Here is an 18,246-nt window from a genome sequence, read left to right as displayed (position 1 = left end):
CTCGCTAACAACTTCTGGATCCTTTCCAATGCCAACAATTCTTTTCTGAGATAATGGGCCCAAAACTGCTCACAATTCACCAAGTGCCATCTGACCAATGCCTTATAAAGACTTAACATCACCCTGGGTTGCAGTCCATCTGATGCAGGTAACTTATCTGCCTTCAGAGTTTCAGCTGCAAGCACTTTCTCCTTGGCAATAGCAATTACACTCACTTCTGCTCCCTGACACCCTCGAATTTCTGGCACATTGTTTGTGTCTTCCACAGTGAATATTGACGCAAAGTATTTATTGAGTTTCTCCACCATATCTTTTAGTTCCCCCGTTGCTACCTCTCTAGCAGAATGGATGATGAGCGCTGAAGAGCTGATTGTGGATTTTAGGAAGGGTATGATGAGGGAACACAAACTCATAGAGGGATCAGAAGTGAAGAGAGTGAGTAATTTCAAATTCCTGGGTGCCAATATAACTAAGGACCTAAACTGGAAGCAACATATCAATGCAGCTATAAAGAAGGGAAGACAAGGGCTATACTTCATTAGGAGTTTGAGATTTGGTTTGTCAAATAAAACTCTCAAAACCTACAAATGAACTGTAGGGAGCATTCTGATCTGCTGCATCACTGTCTGGTATAGGGAGCGGGGGTCTACTGCACAAGATCAAAATAAGTTGGAGAAATTTGTAAAATTAGTCAGCTCTATCATGGGTACCAGCCTCCATAGTATGCAAGACATCTTCAAGGAGCAGTACCTTAGGAAGGTGGCGTCCATCATTAAGGATCCCCATCACCCAGGGCATACCCTTTCACACCGTTACCAGCAGGAAGGAGATACAGAAGCCTGAAGACACACACTCAGTGATTCAGGAACAGCTTCCTCCCCTCTGCCATCCAATTCCTAAATGGACATTGAACCCATGAACACTACCTCATCACTTTTTTAAGCAAACAGCATTATGAAGAAACGCACGCACCCCTCATACGAACTCTTCTCCCTCCTGCCATCTGGCAAAAGGCACCGAAGCATTCAGGCTCTCACGACCAGACTATGTAACAGTTTCTTCCCCCAAGTCATCAGACTCCTCAATACCCAGAGCCTGGACTGACACCAACCTATTGCCCTCTACTGTACCTACTGTCTTGTTTATTATTTATTGTAATGCCTGCACTGTTTTGTGCACTTTATGCAGTCCTGGGTAGGTCTGTAGTCTAGTGTAGTTTTGTGTTGTTTTTTTACGTAATTCAGTATAGTTTTTGTATTGTTCATGTAGCACCATGGTCCTGAAAAACATTGCCTCGTTTTTACTGTGTACTGTACCAGCAGTTATGGTCAAAATGACAATAAAAAGTGACGACTTGATTTGTTATTTTGTACTACTTATTTCAACTTAAAATATTTAATGGGCAGATATATACTTAATGTAACTCAGATTTTTTCTTCTTTCTAAATAAATATGATGTATTTTATTGTACTGCTGCCATAAAGTTAACAAATTTCACGACATATGCCGGTGATATTAAATCTGATTCTGATTCCATGCTGTTTCACTCAATGAAAAATCAATGAATAGTCCAGTTGTCGATCGGCAAGATTACATGGTGTTATTTGGAAAAGTGTTTCATTACATATTTATCCTTTAAACAAATTATCTGCCACCAATTTAGCCGCTGTGATTCTTGTATAGCAACAGAAACGACACCTTGGAAAAACTTGCGATATACTACATTTGTTACATCGATATACAATTTCCAATTGTTTATTAAGCTCCTGCAGCCCGCAGAACAGCTTTTTCAATCAGAAGGACATATATTGCAAAGGACACAGGCCAGTCTATGTCATATACTTGAAAAAAACATTTCCTTGGATTAACAAACTGTCTGCAGCTTCGGCCCCTTTTAGCACCTTTTACCTCCCCCGCCCCCAGGATCGCCAACAGTCCTATACCGAATTATTAGTGCGCCGGAGGTGAGGTCATAATCTGCGCCGAACGAAGGGAGGGAAGGCGAAAATGGCGGCGATACAGGGGTTTCCCGTCTCGATGCCTTTTGGTTACGGCGGCGCCACGGAGCCCCCGGTCGGCGCACAGCAGTCGGGGGCCGTTGAGCGAAGCAAGGATGAGGCGACAGGTGAGTGCGGGGTGGGGGTCTGGGAGTGCACTCGGGTTCGGAGGTCGGCGTCACATCACAATTCTCATTCCTCTTCTTCTCCATCCACGACGCCGCCTCCTCTCCCTCTCCATCCGTGTTTACTCTACCCCTCTCTCTCCTGTTGCCCCCCCGTCTCTTCTTTCACCCCCCTCGTCCCCAGACCCCTTCCTCTAATTCCCGCCCCACCCCCAACCTCCCTGGCCCCCTTCCCTTCACCGCCTGGTCGAAAGTGAGCACGGCAGCAGCATCTCTCTCCAATCAGCTTAAGTGAAAATGGATTGTTCGCATAAAACCAATGTAGTAATTGTTGGAGGAACTCGGGACCTGATGCAGGGTTTCAACTTGAAACATCAGCAGCTCCTTTTCCCCCACAGACGCTTCTCGGCCGCTGTGTTTCTCCAACGGGTTATTTGTTTCCCCTGATTCTAGCATCTGCACTCAGTTGGTCTCCAGCGATTGTTGGAGGTGGCCAAGTTGATCTTTGTAATCTCCTCCAGGTCAGCAGGCCTTGTATGTGGATACACAGTCCTTATAAGGAAATTTTATTTGAAGTTTCAACAATTGGTTTAATAAAATCAAATATCCTTTTATATTTTTAAACTTAATATCGCTAGCTTAGAACTGTTTAAATCTTTCTTAAAATTATGTAGCTAATGTACTGTGTTTATGATTAATCATTGCATTTCATATTGGCCATGATCCCTCAGATTTTGTGATTGATGAATCCTATATTGTCTAATACAAATCTGTTAGGCTTGTATTAGGACAAAGTAAGAAACAACCTGAAACTGTTCCTTATTCTTCCCTTTTGAGAGTTTAAGTTTCTTCAAAGTAAGTTCCGCTTCATGTGGGAAACAAGTTGGACGCCACAGTAGTTTAGCGGTTAGCTATTACATCCCGGTGTGTTGGAGTTTGGAGTTCAATACCAGTGTCCTTGTAAGGAGTATGTATGTTCTCCCTGTGGAATGTGTGGGCTTTCTCTGGATTTCTGCTCATAGTTCAAAGACGTACCAGTTGGTAGGTTAATTAGTCATTGTAAATTGTCCTGTGATTAGGTTAGGCTTAAATCGGGGGTTGCTGGGCAGCGTGGCTCAGAAGGGCCTGTTCCGTGCTATATCTCTAAATAAATCAAATGCCATGTGTGCAGGTACACAGAACATAGTTAAACCATTGCTTGTACCTTGTTTTAGTCATAGCAGCAGAGATCTGACCCAAGAAGTAGTCTTAACATAGAACATAGAATAGTACAGCACAGTACAGGCCCTTCGGCCCACAATGTTGTGCCGACCCTCAAACCCTGCCTCCCATATAAGCCCCCACCTTAAACTCCTCCGTATACCTGTCTAGTAGTCTCTTAACCTTCACTCGTGTATCTGCGTCCACCACTGACTCAGGCAGTGCATTCCACGCACCAACCACTCTCTGAGTAAAAAACTTTCCTCTAATATCTCCCTTGAACTTCCCACCCCTTACCTTAAAGCCATGTCCTCTTGTATTGAGCAGTGGTGCCCTGGGGAAGAGGCGCTGGCTAGCCACCCTATCTATTCCTCTTATTATCTTGTACACCTCTATCATGTCTCCTCTCATCCTCCTACTCTCCAAAGAGTAAAGCCTATCTCCCTTAATCTCTGATCATAATCCATACTCTCTAAACCAGATAGCATCCTGGTAAATCTCCTCTGTACCCTTTCCAATGCTTCCACATCCTTCCTATAGTGAGGTGACCAGAACTGGACACAATACTCCAAGTGTGGCTGCTCCTATTAATACTACAAAAGAACAGACATTTCTTTAGTATTTATAATCCCAACACAGAATCAAAATACTGGAGGAACTCAGTGGGTCTAGCAGCATCTCTGGAGGAAAAAGTTAGTGATGCTTGCAGGTTGTCTCCAGCATGCCATCAGATGTGTTGGTTGTTAACACAAACAATGCATTTCACTCTGTTTCGATGTACACGTGATGATAAATTTGAATACTGAATTCTTCCAGTGTTTTATTTTGTTCTAGATTCCAACTTCAGTTTCTTGTCTTGTATCTTACTAAGGCTCAATGATTATATGTTTGCTGTTTTCAAAAATTTAATGATTTCAAGACTTGAGTGTATCATTCTTGTGCAGTTTTGAGGAACTGTTACGGTCTCAGAGGTATAGACTTTCATTATGGTGTTAAACAAGAGGAGACCCAGGGGAAAGTGATAGGCAGATGAGAAGAGGTAAGAATCCAGAGTGAGGAATAGAAGAGGGGAGGGAAAGGGAAACATTTTTTACTGGAAGGAGAAATTAATATTCATGCCATCAGATTGCAGACTACCCAGATGGAATATAAGGTGTTGCTCCAACACCCTGGGGGTGGTCTCATCATGGCACAAGAGAAGGTTATGGACTGTCACGTTGGTATAAGAATGGGAATTGGAAAGTTCTGCTTTTGATGGGGGTGCTCGATGGAATGGTCTGCCAATTTATGACGGGTCTCACCAATGTAGAGGAAGTACCGGACACAATAGACCCCAGTAGATTAGCAGGTAAAGTGTTGCCTCACCTGGAAAGATTCTTTAGGGTGAATGGGCAGGTGTAGCACTTTGGCCGCTTGCAAGGATAAGTTCCAGGAGAGACGAATAGACAAAGGACTCATGAAGGGAGCAATCCCTGTAGAAAGCGGAGTGGGACGGAGGTAAAGATATGTTTAGTGGTAGGGTCCCTTTGGAGATGACCGAAGTTGCGGAGAATAATGTGTTGGATGCGGAGATTCATGGGGTAGTAGGTGAGGACAAGAGGAACTCTATCCCTGTTGAGGTGACTTTGGAATTTGAAAGTTTGACTTAATACTATAGCACTTCATGGGGTCTGCAGCTAATGCTCAGGGCTCAAAGGGCTATTCCCCTCTGCCAGTCTGGTGCCTCTGATACGTTTGTCCTGGGAGCCATGTTACAAATAAAGTTGATCTTTTGCTAGCGTCTAAATTTTATTTTCAAAATGTCATTGTGTTCTGAGAGCACATTGTGTCAAGTTTAGCTTTACTGAATGAAGTGAGACAGGGTGTTGTCCCTTTTAGAATCTGCTTTTTATGGTGTGATGCTGTGCTGTTTTACAGCAGATGAAAATCTCAATTTTTCAGTTAAGCATAAATTGTGCAGTGTAGGATCACACAGTAGACAAGGAGCAACATTGAATTAGCTAACAACTACACTGAGTGTATGATCAATATCATCTGATCCTAGTTCATGATTACATGCATTCTTTTCAAGTTGCAGTAGACAATGTAAGTTCTAATTTCAATGTGTCATTGTGTAACTGTTTCACAGCTCTTTTGAGCTGATGAGCTGACTTATGGGTTTGATAATTCTCTAAGGGAAAAATGGGCAGTTTAAGCCCATATACTGTGCCATTTGGAAGAAGGAGGGGTGATCGTACAGACGCAAAAGCTTTCTAGAGGGTTTGACAGAGTAAATGGTGCAAGCTGTTTTCCCTTGTTGAAGAATTTAAAAATAAGTTGGATAGCTTCAGAATAAAGGGTTGGAAATGAGGTTCAGAATCAGCCATTGTTTTGAATGGCTTCTCCCACAAAGCCAATGTGTAATCCAATTTGCTACCTCATCTTGAATGCCAAGTGACTGAACCTTGTCCAACCTCCCATGCGGGACCTTGTCAAAGGCCTTATTTGTAAATGGGGGAAGTTTAACAATAGGGAAATATTGTTGCAAAAAAGTTTTTTTCCTCTTTGAAGCAAAGGAGGATGAGAGGTGATTTAATGGATGTGTGCAAGATAAGAGGCATTAATATGAGTGGGCAGCCAGCACCTTTTTCCCAGGGTGAAAATCAGGGCGTAATTTTAAGGTGACTGTAGGAAAGTATAGTGGGGATGTTGGGTATTTTTCCCCCCCACAGAATAGTGGGTGTGTGAATGTGCTGCCAGAGTGGAGATAGAGCCAAATACATTTGGAGCATTCAAGAATCTCAGGCAAGTGGATGAAAGAAAAATGGAAGCTTATGCAGGAGGGAATTATTCAATGATCTTGGAGCAGGGTAAAAGATCAGCAGAACATTGTGGACCAAGGGCCTATATTGTGCTGTACTGTTCTATGTTCTAAATGTACAATTTGGTCCCTTTATTTAAATAAAGGTATAGTGACATTGAGAAGAGATTTGACTAGGCTAATTCCTGGAATGAGGTGGTGGTCTCGTTATGTGGCTGCAGAAATTGCATCATATATTGTTTGAAGTTTAGAAGAATGAAGGATGATATTGAAACTTAATCCTGACGGAAACATTATGTGCATTTTGTGTGTGTGTTGCACAGGAAAAAGTCACTGTTTCCATTAGTGGGAGAATCTCAATGACACTTGTGGTAGTCATTTAAAACTGCTGGATGGTGGGGTGGAGATGCGCCTCTAAAGAAGATGCATAGCGCTTCTTCCCTCTGGTAGCCTGCAGGTCACGCTTGGGCAAGGTGTAGCACCTGCTTAGCCCCCCCACCATCCGATCAGAGTCACATGAAGCCATGGGAGCAGGTGGTGGATGGTCGAATGAGCAGCTGGTGCATATCACAAGTCCTGGTTATGCAACCACTAATGTCAGGCAGACAACCTATGAAGAGTATTGATAATGGCAGGGGTCACCCATTTTGTAAAGTTACTGCCCAGAAGAAGGCAATGACAAACCACTTCTGTAGAAAAAATTGCCAAGAACAATCATCATGGAAAGACCATGATTGCCCACATCATAACAAACAAACAGTTTAAAACCGAGCTACATAGGAGCTCCTTCTCATTGAAGGTGACAGATGTGTGACATTTCTACCTCAGTGTTGCGGAGGCCAGATCAACTGGGGTATGTAAAGAGGAGAGCAATCTGGGTTTGATTCCCACTGCTGTCAGTAAAGAGTTTGTACATTCTTGCTGTTACTATGTGGGTTTCCTCCGAGCACGCTGGTTTCCTCCCATGTTCCAAAGTGATATGGGCTAGTAGGTTAATTGGTCACATGGGTGTGGTTGGGCAGCAAGGGCTCGTTGGGCCAGAAGGGTCTGTTACTGAACTGTATTTGAATAAATAAGAAATAAATTGAAGGCTATATGGAACTGGCACGGAAGATGAAATGAGGCCTGGGACTAATCCACCACAATCATATTGAATAATAGGGTAGACTTGAGGGACTGAGTTGCCTGATCTCCAATTTTGTGTTCTAATGAGGCTTTCTGCTCTTAATGTTTTACTGCAGTTCAAATTAACAATTATAGAACTTAGTTTTTCCAAACTTATTTCACAGCTGCAGAGACCATTGTGAAGCACACCATTCAAAACAGCCATCCTAATAAATGTGAAACTTGTTTTCTTTCCGTTTGTTTCACAGAAGCCGAGAAATTGAGTAAAATGAACTCGTTGCTGGAAAAGCTGCATGCGAAGTATGGTCAGACAAGACCCTGGTCTGAGACAGCAAAACTCGTGCGACAAGCTATGGTAAAGTTATAGAGCAGATTTAACAAGAAGCAATGTGATGATTTGATGCTTAGATCAAGGTTTGCATATCAGTCTGAAGCTGTGTGGACTGGCATATCTCATTATTACTATCAACTATGGGATCAGACCTGATTTGGTGAGGAGTGCAGAAAGGAATGTCCGGATCAACATCAGATATAACCAAGTATAAGGTGTTAGTCCAATGCATTGGAGTACAGGAACGTAGAACAGGAAAGCTTCTCTAGCCTACGATGTTGTGCTGACCTTTTAACCTAATTTAAGATCAGTCTAACCCTTCCTTCCCACATAGCCCCCATCCTTTTTGTTATCCGTGTGCCTATCGAAGAGTCTCTTAAATGTCCCTAATGTATCTGCCCCTACCACCACCCCTGTCAGATCATTGCATGCACCTACTCTGTGTGTATGTGTTTATATTAAAAAAACATACTTTCTTCTAGACACCTTTAAAATTTTAGCATTGCCACTCTGGGGGAAAAAGGTGTTGACTCTTTATTCTATCTACGTCTTTTATGCATATCTATCAAGTCACCCCTCATCCTCTTTCGCTCCAAAGAGAAAAACCCGAGCTCACTCAACCTAGCCTCATGAGACATGCTGTCTAATCCAGGCAGCATTCTGGTAAATCTCCTCTGAACCCTCTATAAAGCTTCCGCATCCTTCCTATGCTGAGGGGACGAGAACTGAACTTAGTACTCCAAGTGTGGTTTAACCAGAGTTTTATAGAGCTGCAACATTACTTTGAGGCTCTTAAACTCAATCACCTGACTAATGAAGACCAACACTTGATATGCCTTCTCTGTTACTGCTCAGCCACAAAACTGGCATACAGTAGAGGGGCCAAAAATCTCAACCAGTGAATCAAACCTAAGTTCTGCAGTCCTACCATAGTAAATTCTAAATGGTGATGGACGGTTAATCAACTAATCGGAAGTGAAGTCTTCAAGAACATTTCCATCCTCGACAATAGTGACACCCAGCATGCAAGTGCCAAGGCTGACCCATTCACAACTGTATTGAGCCATTGATCCATTGAAATAAATTATGAATCAAATCTTGATGGTGGGTATTTTGATATATTTTGTGTAGTGTTGGTAAAATGGTAGTTGACCATTGATTCACATTAACCAATAAGGGTGTCACATTCTATCTACTATATTGTCCTGTTATATAGGAGAAACGAAGTATAATGAACACAGGAGGCCACCAGCATCTTATTGCCTGTTTGGAGACCCTGCAGAAAGCACTTAAAGGTTAGTGAAACTTTTTTTTTTGGCCTGACACTGGCATCTACAAATGTGCAGGATTTATTTTCCTTAAGGTTGTGATAATCTGTGTGTGATCTCTGCAGATCAATTCTGCCCTTTCACAAATCGTGTATATAGTCTATCTGAATTGTTACCTCCATGTATCTGAGAAAAGTTTGCAGATAGTTTTAATGATTTCAAAGCTCAAAGTAAATTTTTCAAAGTATGTATATGTTACCATATGCGTTGATTGATTTTCTTGCAGGCATTACAGGGGGAGAAAAGAAATTCAGTAGAATTGATGAAAAACTATACATAAAGACTGTCAAATAACCAATGTACAAAAAATGACAAACTGTGTAAATAAAATAATGCTGTGAATATGAGTTGTGAAGAATCCTTGAAAGTGAGTCAGTAGGTTGTAGAATCAGTTCAGAGTAATAGTGAATGAATTTATCCATGCTGGCTCAGAAACAAGGTGGTTGTAAGATAACTGTTCCTGAACCTGATGGTGTGGGACTGAGTGACTTGCATGGAATTTCAGAATACCAGTGTTTCCAATATGTGAAATCTGGACTAAAACTGGAGAATGAAAATCCTCTATTATCATTCAGTATTTTTCAAATTGTCAACAGTGGAATTATTTGTTTCCACAATTGGAAGAAAGCTGGTGAAAACGTACACAAAAACATACCATATGCCTAATGTATGTGTGCACACGTGACTTTGGCAGTAAATTGGCTATTTGCTGTTGGACAAATAATGGAAATAAAAGTGTGATAGCTTCTGCCGCATCATCTGCCTGTTACTCTCCACTCTGTCTCACACGCTAAGCTATGAGAATGAAAATGGTTTTAAATCCGGTGATAATTTGTATTAAGTTATGGTTTCTGGTACGGAAGTGGGCCCGTCAGCCCAACTCGTCAACTGTGTTGGCTAGTGAGCTGGTCCCATCTGCCCACATTTGGCTCATAGCCATCTAAACCTCTCCTATCCATGTACTTATTCAGATGGCTTTTTAATGCTGCTAATGTGCCTGCTTCAATCACTTTATGTCAGCTGATTACAAATAACCTCAGCAAGCTGTTCTGAAAATGATCTATTGTTTGCCATGTAAAGGTAGAAGAGCTGGTCTGTGATCATGTATTACCCTGGGCGGTCATTGCTGAAGTAATGTTTTCATACAGTTCCTGCCCTTTAGCCTCCTGTACTAATTAAATCTACAACAAAAGTTAGGTTAGTGCATAAACATATATCTCACATTCTCTTTCATGAGGTGTCTGAGATTGGGCAGACTAGAATTTTATACCTTGGAGTGTAATAATTAAGGAATGACCTCAGACATATATAAAATCATGGGGGGGTTGTGGGTGAGGATAGGTAGGGTGAATGTGGGTAATCTTTTTCCAAGGGAAATCAAAAACTAGAAAACATTGATTTAAGGTGAGAGGGGAAAGATTTAAAAAGGGGTTTGAGGGGCAATTTCTTCACACAAGGTAATCTGTATATAGAAGGAGCTGTCAGAGGAAGTGGTTGGCAGGTAAAATAATATCTTTTTAAAAAAAACAGTAGGGTGGGTACATAAGCAAGTTTAAGGGGAAATGTGGAAACGTGGGAGTAAATTAAATGGCTGTCTAGGTCAACATGGATGAGCTGGCCAAAGAGCCTGTATCCATGCTGTATTAGTCTTCTAATCTATAAGACATTGAAAAGAAGACAGAACAACCCTGCCTGATTTATCTCTTGTGCAGCTCGGGGGTTATTGCAATCAATTGTAGTGACCCTCTTCTCTAAGCATGGTTGAAATCTGCTAAATACACAAACCAGGATTCAACCCTGAAGTTTTCCAACCTTACACTCAATGCTACACTGCTTGCAAGGTCATTTTGACAGGAATTTTATCTGTTTTTTTGCATAACTTGGCATACTGGTACAGTTGGTCAAGCCACTGGCTAACAGCATCAGAGACTCCGGCTCAGCCCTGACATTATGTAGAGGCAGCATGTTTTCCCTGTGATTGTGTGGGTTTGATACTCCTATTTCTTCCCACGGTCCCAGACGTGTGTTGGTAGGTTAATTAGCTGCTGTAAATTGCTCTTGGCACCATATAATCTGGGGTGTTGTTGAGAATGTGGGAAGAAGAATAAAAATTGGGATTAATGTAGGATTGGATTAAAGAAGTGATTGATGATCGGCACAGAACTCCATGTGCTGTGTTTCCATGCTGTATGTCTTTGACTGACTCTCTGGCATATGCGACCTTGCATAACCTTAAATGCTCGCTCTTAAAAATACAACAGACATTCATTGATATTTATGTACAGCCATTTGTTCTCATGTGCATATATACTGGGCAGCTCCAGGTTTATTTTAGGTCCGTGATCTTTACTACAGGAAAATCTTTGAATCTGTGTATCTGCGTTTATCAGTTCCAGACCCTTGGCACTGAACTCAGCAGCTAGCTGCCAAATCCAAAATTTATCGAAAACTTTATAACCATAACAGCAAACTTCTCATCAAGAGCCTTTTCTAAACAAAATGGGTCGCTAACATTCTTAACTGACCTTTACTGGCAATCTATTTTCAGTGGATGCAGTTTAAGAGCCACGTATATAAATTCACTCCACAGCTTGTTCTCTCCTCCCACTGCAAGATTCCCAGTCCTGTCAACCTTACTGCTTCCCTCAAACTCTGGAATTCTGTTCATTCTCCTGCTGCTCCCTCTACCTCATTGGTAGCAGAGCCTTTGAACACTTTGTCTTATTCTCTGGAGCCACCTCCTTAATCCGTGAAGCTCTTTTGGAAAGCCTTCTCTAAACTGATTTCTTCACTTAAGTAGATCTACAGGCATAGTCTTGGTTTATGTAACACCTTAGTTCTTCTGTGTTGTTCTGATAAACATGGTGGGCATGCGATGTGTGGCGACACTTGCGGGCTGTCCACAGTACGTCCTTGGGTGTGTTGGTTGCTAACGCAAATGACACATTTTACTCTGTTTCAATGTGCACGTAATAAATCTAAAACTAATCTCAATCTCATTTTACTTTAAAGCCCATCTATAAATTATTTTTTATACCTCAAATAGTCCTTAAATCTTCTCACTGATGCTAACTCACTGCTTTTCAGTAATGTCTTTGCCTGCAATGACGGACCGTCTAGAGTCGATTGCCAGACAAAACAGGTAAGGGCTAAATTCATATAATTTGGGTACTGTTTTTCAGCTTTTGAAAAATAAAACCGATTATTTCTACGAGTTATAATTCTAAGCCAGCCTTTTTTCTCAACTAGCCTTTGTTCACACCTGAGTCCTTCAGGCACTGAATGCTACATCACGTCAGACATGTTCTATGTAGAGGTGCTGCTGGATCCAACAGGACAAGTCTGTGATGTCAAGGTGGCACACCATGGAGAAAATCCTGTGGTAGGACTTTTGTATGATGCTATTGAAGATTAATGGCTAATTCACTGTTACTAATAATTTTAATCCCTGTTAGAATACTCTTTTTAAAACAGATCAGTTTGTGGTTGCTCAGCAAATAAATAACTAAAGGTATCATTTTAAGAAGCATGGAGAAGTACGCCTTATTTTCAGAAGGATGTAGAGGCTGCAGAGGAGGTTTACTCAGATGCTGCCTGAATTGGAGAGCATCTCTAATGAGGATAGGTTGGGTGAGCCAGGGCTTTTCTCTTTGGAATGAAAGAGGATGAGAGGTGACTTTATAAAGGCATCCGTTAGTCTTGCGAGACCATGGATCTGCGCCTGGAAAGTCTTCACTCTCCAGGGCGCAGGCCTGGGCAAGGTTGTAGGAAGACCAGCAGTTGCCCACGCAGCAAGTCTCCCCTCTCCACGACACCAGTGTTGTCCAAGAGAAGGACATTAGGACCCATACAGCTTGGCACCAGTGTCGTCGCTGAGCAATGTATGATTAAGTGCCTTGCTCAAGGACACAACACGTTCCCTCGGCGGGGGCTCGAACTCACGACCTTCAGGTAGCTAGTCCAATGCCTTAACCACTTGGTCACATGCCCACAATGCTGACTTTATAGATTTGCATAAGAAGATGAGGCGTAGCTAGAGTGGACAGTTCTTTATACAGAGAGTGATAGGTGTGGAATGCACTGTTAGAAGTAGTGGTAGAGACAGATACTTTATGGAAATTTAAGATAGGCACATGAATTAAAGAAAAATAGAGGGTTATGTGGGAGGGAAGGGTTAGATTGATCTTAGAGTAAGTTAAAAGGTTGGCACAATGTCGTGGGTCAAAGAGCCTGTACTGTGCTGTAATGTTCTATGTTCTAAGAATTTTAATTGATTATGGTCGTGGATGTACTACCAAATTTTAAATAAATTTTTAGCATGAAAAATGTTAGAGGGCAGAAGAATTGGACTCTGTGTTATTAATTCAGAATTGCTGCAGACATGGGCTATGGTATGCTTCTCCAAGTCTGATTGAACAGAAGATGAAAAATGACAATTGCTATTGAAATCTAGGCAACTTCCCCCGCCAGGAAAATAAGGAAAAAATAATGGAGATGACATCGTGTAGATATCTGCTTCCCCTGAAAGTGTCATTATCCTCTCCGTGAGAACAACATTGATCCTCGTGTATGTATCACAGTCACAACATACCTTCTGGCCAATGTAGCACTTCCATAATGTGATGGCATTTGTAATCAGGTGATATATGGCAGCCAATTTGTACACATCAGGAAGAAAAATGCAAGGTTCATTAATCTGTTTTTGATACTGGTGGTTGAGGGATGTTGGGTTGGGCAGTTTTGGTCATCACACAATAGAATTGTGCTGAAGGGGATGCAGGAGATATTGTCTGGATTGGAGCATTTTAGTTATAAAGATATATGTGGGCTGTGTTTGTTTTCCCTGGAGTGGAGGAGGCTGAAGGATGACTTGATAGTAGTATGTAACATTGTGAGGATAGACAGACAGTAAGAATCTTCTTTTAAATGGTGAGACTGTCTTAAGAGGACAAATTTAAGAGATTTAGTCCAAATCTGAGGGGGGGATCCTTTCCACAAAGGGTGGAATCTGGAATGGGCTGTTTGAGGAGGCAGTGGAGGCAGATACACTCATAACCTTTCGGAAGCATTTAGGCAACACATGATTCACCAAGGCACAGATGTCTATGGACCTAATGTAGGCAAATAGTATCGATGAATGAAACAATCAGTGCAGATGCAGTGGATTTATGAGCCTGTTCCTTTGCTGTATGATTTGATGACTGTGGATAGCAAGTGTATTAAACGACCCTTCACTTCCACAGAATCTTTTATAATCACCTCAAGCAATACCTCCAAGCAGTATAGTATCCCTCACAGATGCACTGTAAAATACCGTAAGAGTGGCACTGCAGGACCACAGCTAAAATATTTTCTCAAAACTAAAATCTTTTTAGTACCACAGCCAGCCACAAGTTACTAATGACAACATGATGTATTTAACTGTATTGTGTAATACATTGTTTTAAAAGAATAAAAATGGTTGAAAAGATATTACTCCGAAATGACTGATCGTGTTCTGTTTTCCACAGAGCTGCCAGGAGCTGGTGCAGTATCTGAGGTATGCCATTTTTAACAAGGCGCAAAACAAATGTAGCATTCAGACCTTGTGAGTAATTTTAATCTTGGTGCAGGGTCAAAGCCAGTCTGCTGGTAACTACGTGGAATTAGTTAATGTCAGTGAGGGGCTGCTTTAAGCAATGCCAATTCTGCTGAGAAACCAGATTAAGTAACAAGACTCTAATGTTCTGTTGTATGATCTGTGGTTAGTTCTTCAGCTGTTGCAAAGTTTGTATTGAAAATGGAAATGAAAATAGCAGAACTAGCATGTGGTTCCGCTGCTTTTTCCCCCAGAGACAATAACCTTCTGTGACTAGCAGGAAGATGGTTTAGACCCAGCACCGCCTCTGATTGGTGAATGACAGCCGCTGGTCAAGACTTCCCCATCTGATTTGCTTTCGAGATTTAAGATTGTTTAATGTCATTTCTAGTACATAAGTGGAAAGGAGACCAAAATGATTGTTACTCTGGATCCGATGCAGCACACAAAAAGCACAAGAAGATAAAGAACACAATAATAAAAAAAATCAGAATAAATATAAATGAGAGCTTATGTACATGAAGTGACGCTAAGTACAGAAGTGTCTGTATATAAGTGACTCTGACAGGAACTGATAAAGTGGTTGGGGGGAGGTTTGGTGGGTGGAGGTGTTGATCAACGTTACTGCTTTGGAGAGTTAACTGTTTTTGAGTCTGGTGGTCCAAGTGTGGTTGCTACATAGTCTCCTCACTAATGAGTGTGGGGCAAGCAGTCCATGATTAGGGTGGGTGGGACCCTTCTTGATTTTGCTGGCCTTTTTTCTGACATCTTTCTATATGTATATCTGTGATGGCAGGTAGGCTGGTGCCAGTGATGCTTATGGTAGTTTTGACTACCATACACCCTGTGGCCTGCATCTTGGTAACATTGGACAGCAATTTTTTTCAAAAGTGTTGCTTCCTCAGAAATTTGTGTGGTTATGATAGACTACTTGAAGCTGAACACAAATATAATTTCAGATTACTTGTATCATGTAGGAATTTGGAGAAACAAGAAATTAACTTTTATTGAATATAATGCATTTCATTTGCATAACAGTGACGCTTTGCAAGAGTTCAACTAAGCTAAAAATGTTTTGTTGATGATTTTTATTTGTACTCGGTGTCTAAGGCTTCTCGCTTAAATGTCCAACAATAATCAGCCAGCATTGATGGATTCCAGTTGCCCTGATACCGTTTCACCATGACCGCAATGTCCTGGTGAAACCTCTTACCGTGCTTGTCACTGATAGCGCCAAGATTTGCAAGAAATAAGTCTAAATGGGAATGTAGAAAATGAATCTTTAGTGACATGTTGCACCTCATGGTTTTGTCTGCTTGAAGCATGTTGTCAACCAGCTGCATGTAGTTTGGTGCTCTGAGGTTCCCAAGGAAATTTTCAACAATGTCCTTGAACGTCCATGCGATTTTCTCTGGTCCCACTAGAAGTTCTTCGAATTGCCTGACATTGATGATCTGGTTTATTTGTGGGCCAACAAAAATGCCTTCAATAATCTTGGCATCAGTACTCTGGGAACCGTCTGTCTGAAGTATCGAAATCCTTCATGGAAATTTTTGTGCCTGGTGACAGCAGATCCCATCGTTGCAGTCTTGAACCCAGTAATTCTGCTTTTGCCTTTGGCAAACCCAAGTCTCTGACCAGGTCATTTAACTCAGATTGAGTTATCATATGAGGCTCACTTGATGTAAAGGGTTCAAAATCTGTATCACTGTCTGTCATTTTCCATTCCTGGCTCGTGCATCATGACATCTTCGTCTACCTCTGCTTGACTCCATGTCTCCAGTAACTTTGGTACTGGAAGATTATCAACATGTGACACGGGTCTCATGGCTGAAGGGAGATTGGGGTATTCAGTGGATTTGTTGTTTTTAGCAGAGGAACCATGGTCACACTGGTCAGACAGAAGGAACAGTCTGTCATATCATCGGGACAGTGAACGACATTGACTTCCAAGTACCTTTGAGCCAAGGTCTAAGATCAACAGCGCATGTTGCACAACAAATGTGAGGAGCCCATGCTTTGGACCCCAATTTTACACCCAAATTGGAGCTCATAGGGTTTCTTAATATGAGGAGTCATGCTCCATCTTTGAGATTTAAGCGTATACTTGCCACAAATATAACAAAGTATTGCGGCTGTTGCAACACTTGGCGAGACATTTTGCTGTCACAACTACTCTTGAAAATACAGTTACTTTATTATAATGAGTACATACAATATGCTATGAGCGTAGAGCAAGCGCATCAACATGATCGCAAACTGATATCCAAGTAAATGCAATGCACAGAGCAGTGTGTGTGTGTGTGATGCTTTTATAGCCTTTCTAAAACCTGTCCTGCCATGCAGCAACCACCCTGGCTGAGCCTGCCCAGGAATGCCTGGACAAGATAGAAAACTTTTCAGCTTGCATTGTGGGCAACATTTTAATTAACTTGAATTATGAGTTGAAATAATAAATGTAGGTGATTTCAAAAAAAGATGTGTAATGGGGAGATTTCATGGCAATTTTCATGATTAGCAGCCTAAAATCCGTAAGATACACCCAAAAGTATTCAGGAAGCAAAATGTTTGTTGTCCAGTGTAATTTATAAGTCATCTGGATCAGAACAGGTGGATTGGAAATTCGGTCCTAATTCTATCACTCATTACCATCGTTCATTTCTGGAATAATCGCCAATAATTTATAGAATGAAAAATAAGCAGGATTTATATTCATGCCTTGTTTGATTTTTGCATTGTATTTTCTTGGTTCTGTTACAGAGAGAAGAATTTCTTGGAGTTCTCAAAACATCTTAAGGGCCTTGTCAACTTATATAAACTCCCTGGAGACAAGTAAGAACCTAAATAACAATTTCATTTGACATATAGGTGATGTTATTGCTGCTTGCTTACAAATGGATTGTAGGCACTTTTAAAACTTGTATTTATGAAGCCAGTCAAAATATTCACAAGGATGGCAGAAGGAAAACAAGGATTATATAATCTTTCTAAGTTCAGATTGCAATAGACCACCACACTGTCATAAAACTTTTTAATTGTCTGCTTTGTAGGTATCATGTGTTTTCTTACCATGTCAGATCCAAGTGATTTACTTCCAAGAAAGCTGATGAATTTACCTTGAAAAGATGATATGGGCGTGGTATCATCCAACTATTTCTGGAACTTGTTCAGTATTCAGAACTTGATCTAGCGATTAGCCATAGCATAAATTCCATTGAGTGTCTGATAAGTATGTGCAGTTATCTTGTACTTCAATCCTAAATAGCATCGCATGTATATTTTCTAAATTACAATATCAAAACCATCTTGAATAATATTTTACCATCCATAGTCTAGTCAAGATTCATTCAGGACACTCTGACCTAAATTTTTAACTTATAGTACATTAATATTTCACCTTATTTCACCCCTTTCCCCCACCCTTGGTTATCCGTATGTTTAACTGCATTTTAATGTTCGCGTGTGTGAGTGTGTTGAGTCTACCATCTCTGATAAAATTAAGTGATATTGAGCTTGGAACTGCTGAAACGATGTATCATAATGACTGCACTACTTATGCTGTGGTTTTCTCTTTAATATCATCCAATGTTTCTGAATTTTGTTTTTTATTTTTGAGTAAAGAATCAATGTATTTACTGAAGTGCATTTTGAGTCATGGTTGTAACCCAACCAGTAGTAAATACAACTATTGACAGGCTATTAACTTGAGTTTGGAGTGGAAATACAAATTTTCTTGAATGTGATTTGTGTTTGAGAGTTCAG

General features: G+C 41.1%; 1 protein-coding gene across 2 annotated transcripts in view; it reads left to right on the top strand.

Annotated features, from left to right (window-relative positions):
* Nucleotides 1-1,993: 1,993 nt before the first annotated feature.
* The window catches only part of med1 (mediator complex subunit 1), a 57,364-nt gene continuing 41,111 nt past the window's right edge, over nucleotides 1,994-18,246 (top strand). The window contains exons 1-7 of one of the 2 annotated variants that reach the window (XM_063038079.1): nucleotides 1,994-2,125; nucleotides 7,496-7,602; nucleotides 8,795-8,873; nucleotides 11,994-12,048; nucleotides 12,156-12,288; nucleotides 14,417-14,445; nucleotides 17,245-17,316. In XM_063038079.1, coding sequence (XP_062894149.1) covers nucleotides 2,008-2,125; nucleotides 7,496-7,602; nucleotides 8,795-8,873; nucleotides 11,994-12,048; nucleotides 12,156-12,288; nucleotides 14,417-14,445; nucleotides 17,245-17,316 — 593 coding nt within the window. In that variant the 5' untranslated portion in view covers nucleotides 1,994-2,007. Of the gene's footprint in view, nucleotides 2,126-7,495; nucleotides 7,603-8,794; nucleotides 8,874-11,993; nucleotides 12,049-12,155; nucleotides 12,289-14,416; nucleotides 14,446-17,244; nucleotides 17,317-18,246 lie in introns of those variants that run through there. The other variant, XM_063038080.1, reaches the window with a different exon arrangement.

This window comes from Mobula hypostoma, chromosome X1 (genome assembly GCF_963921235.1).
Source record: "Mobula hypostoma chromosome X1, sMobHyp1.1, whole genome shotgun sequence".
NCBI classification, from domain to species: Eukaryota; Metazoa; Chordata; class Chondrichthyes; order Myliobatiformes; family Myliobatidae; genus Mobula; species Mobula hypostoma.
The sequence above is the reverse complement of the archived record's forward strand: the minus strand, read 5'-3'. Positions and strand labels throughout refer to the sequence as shown.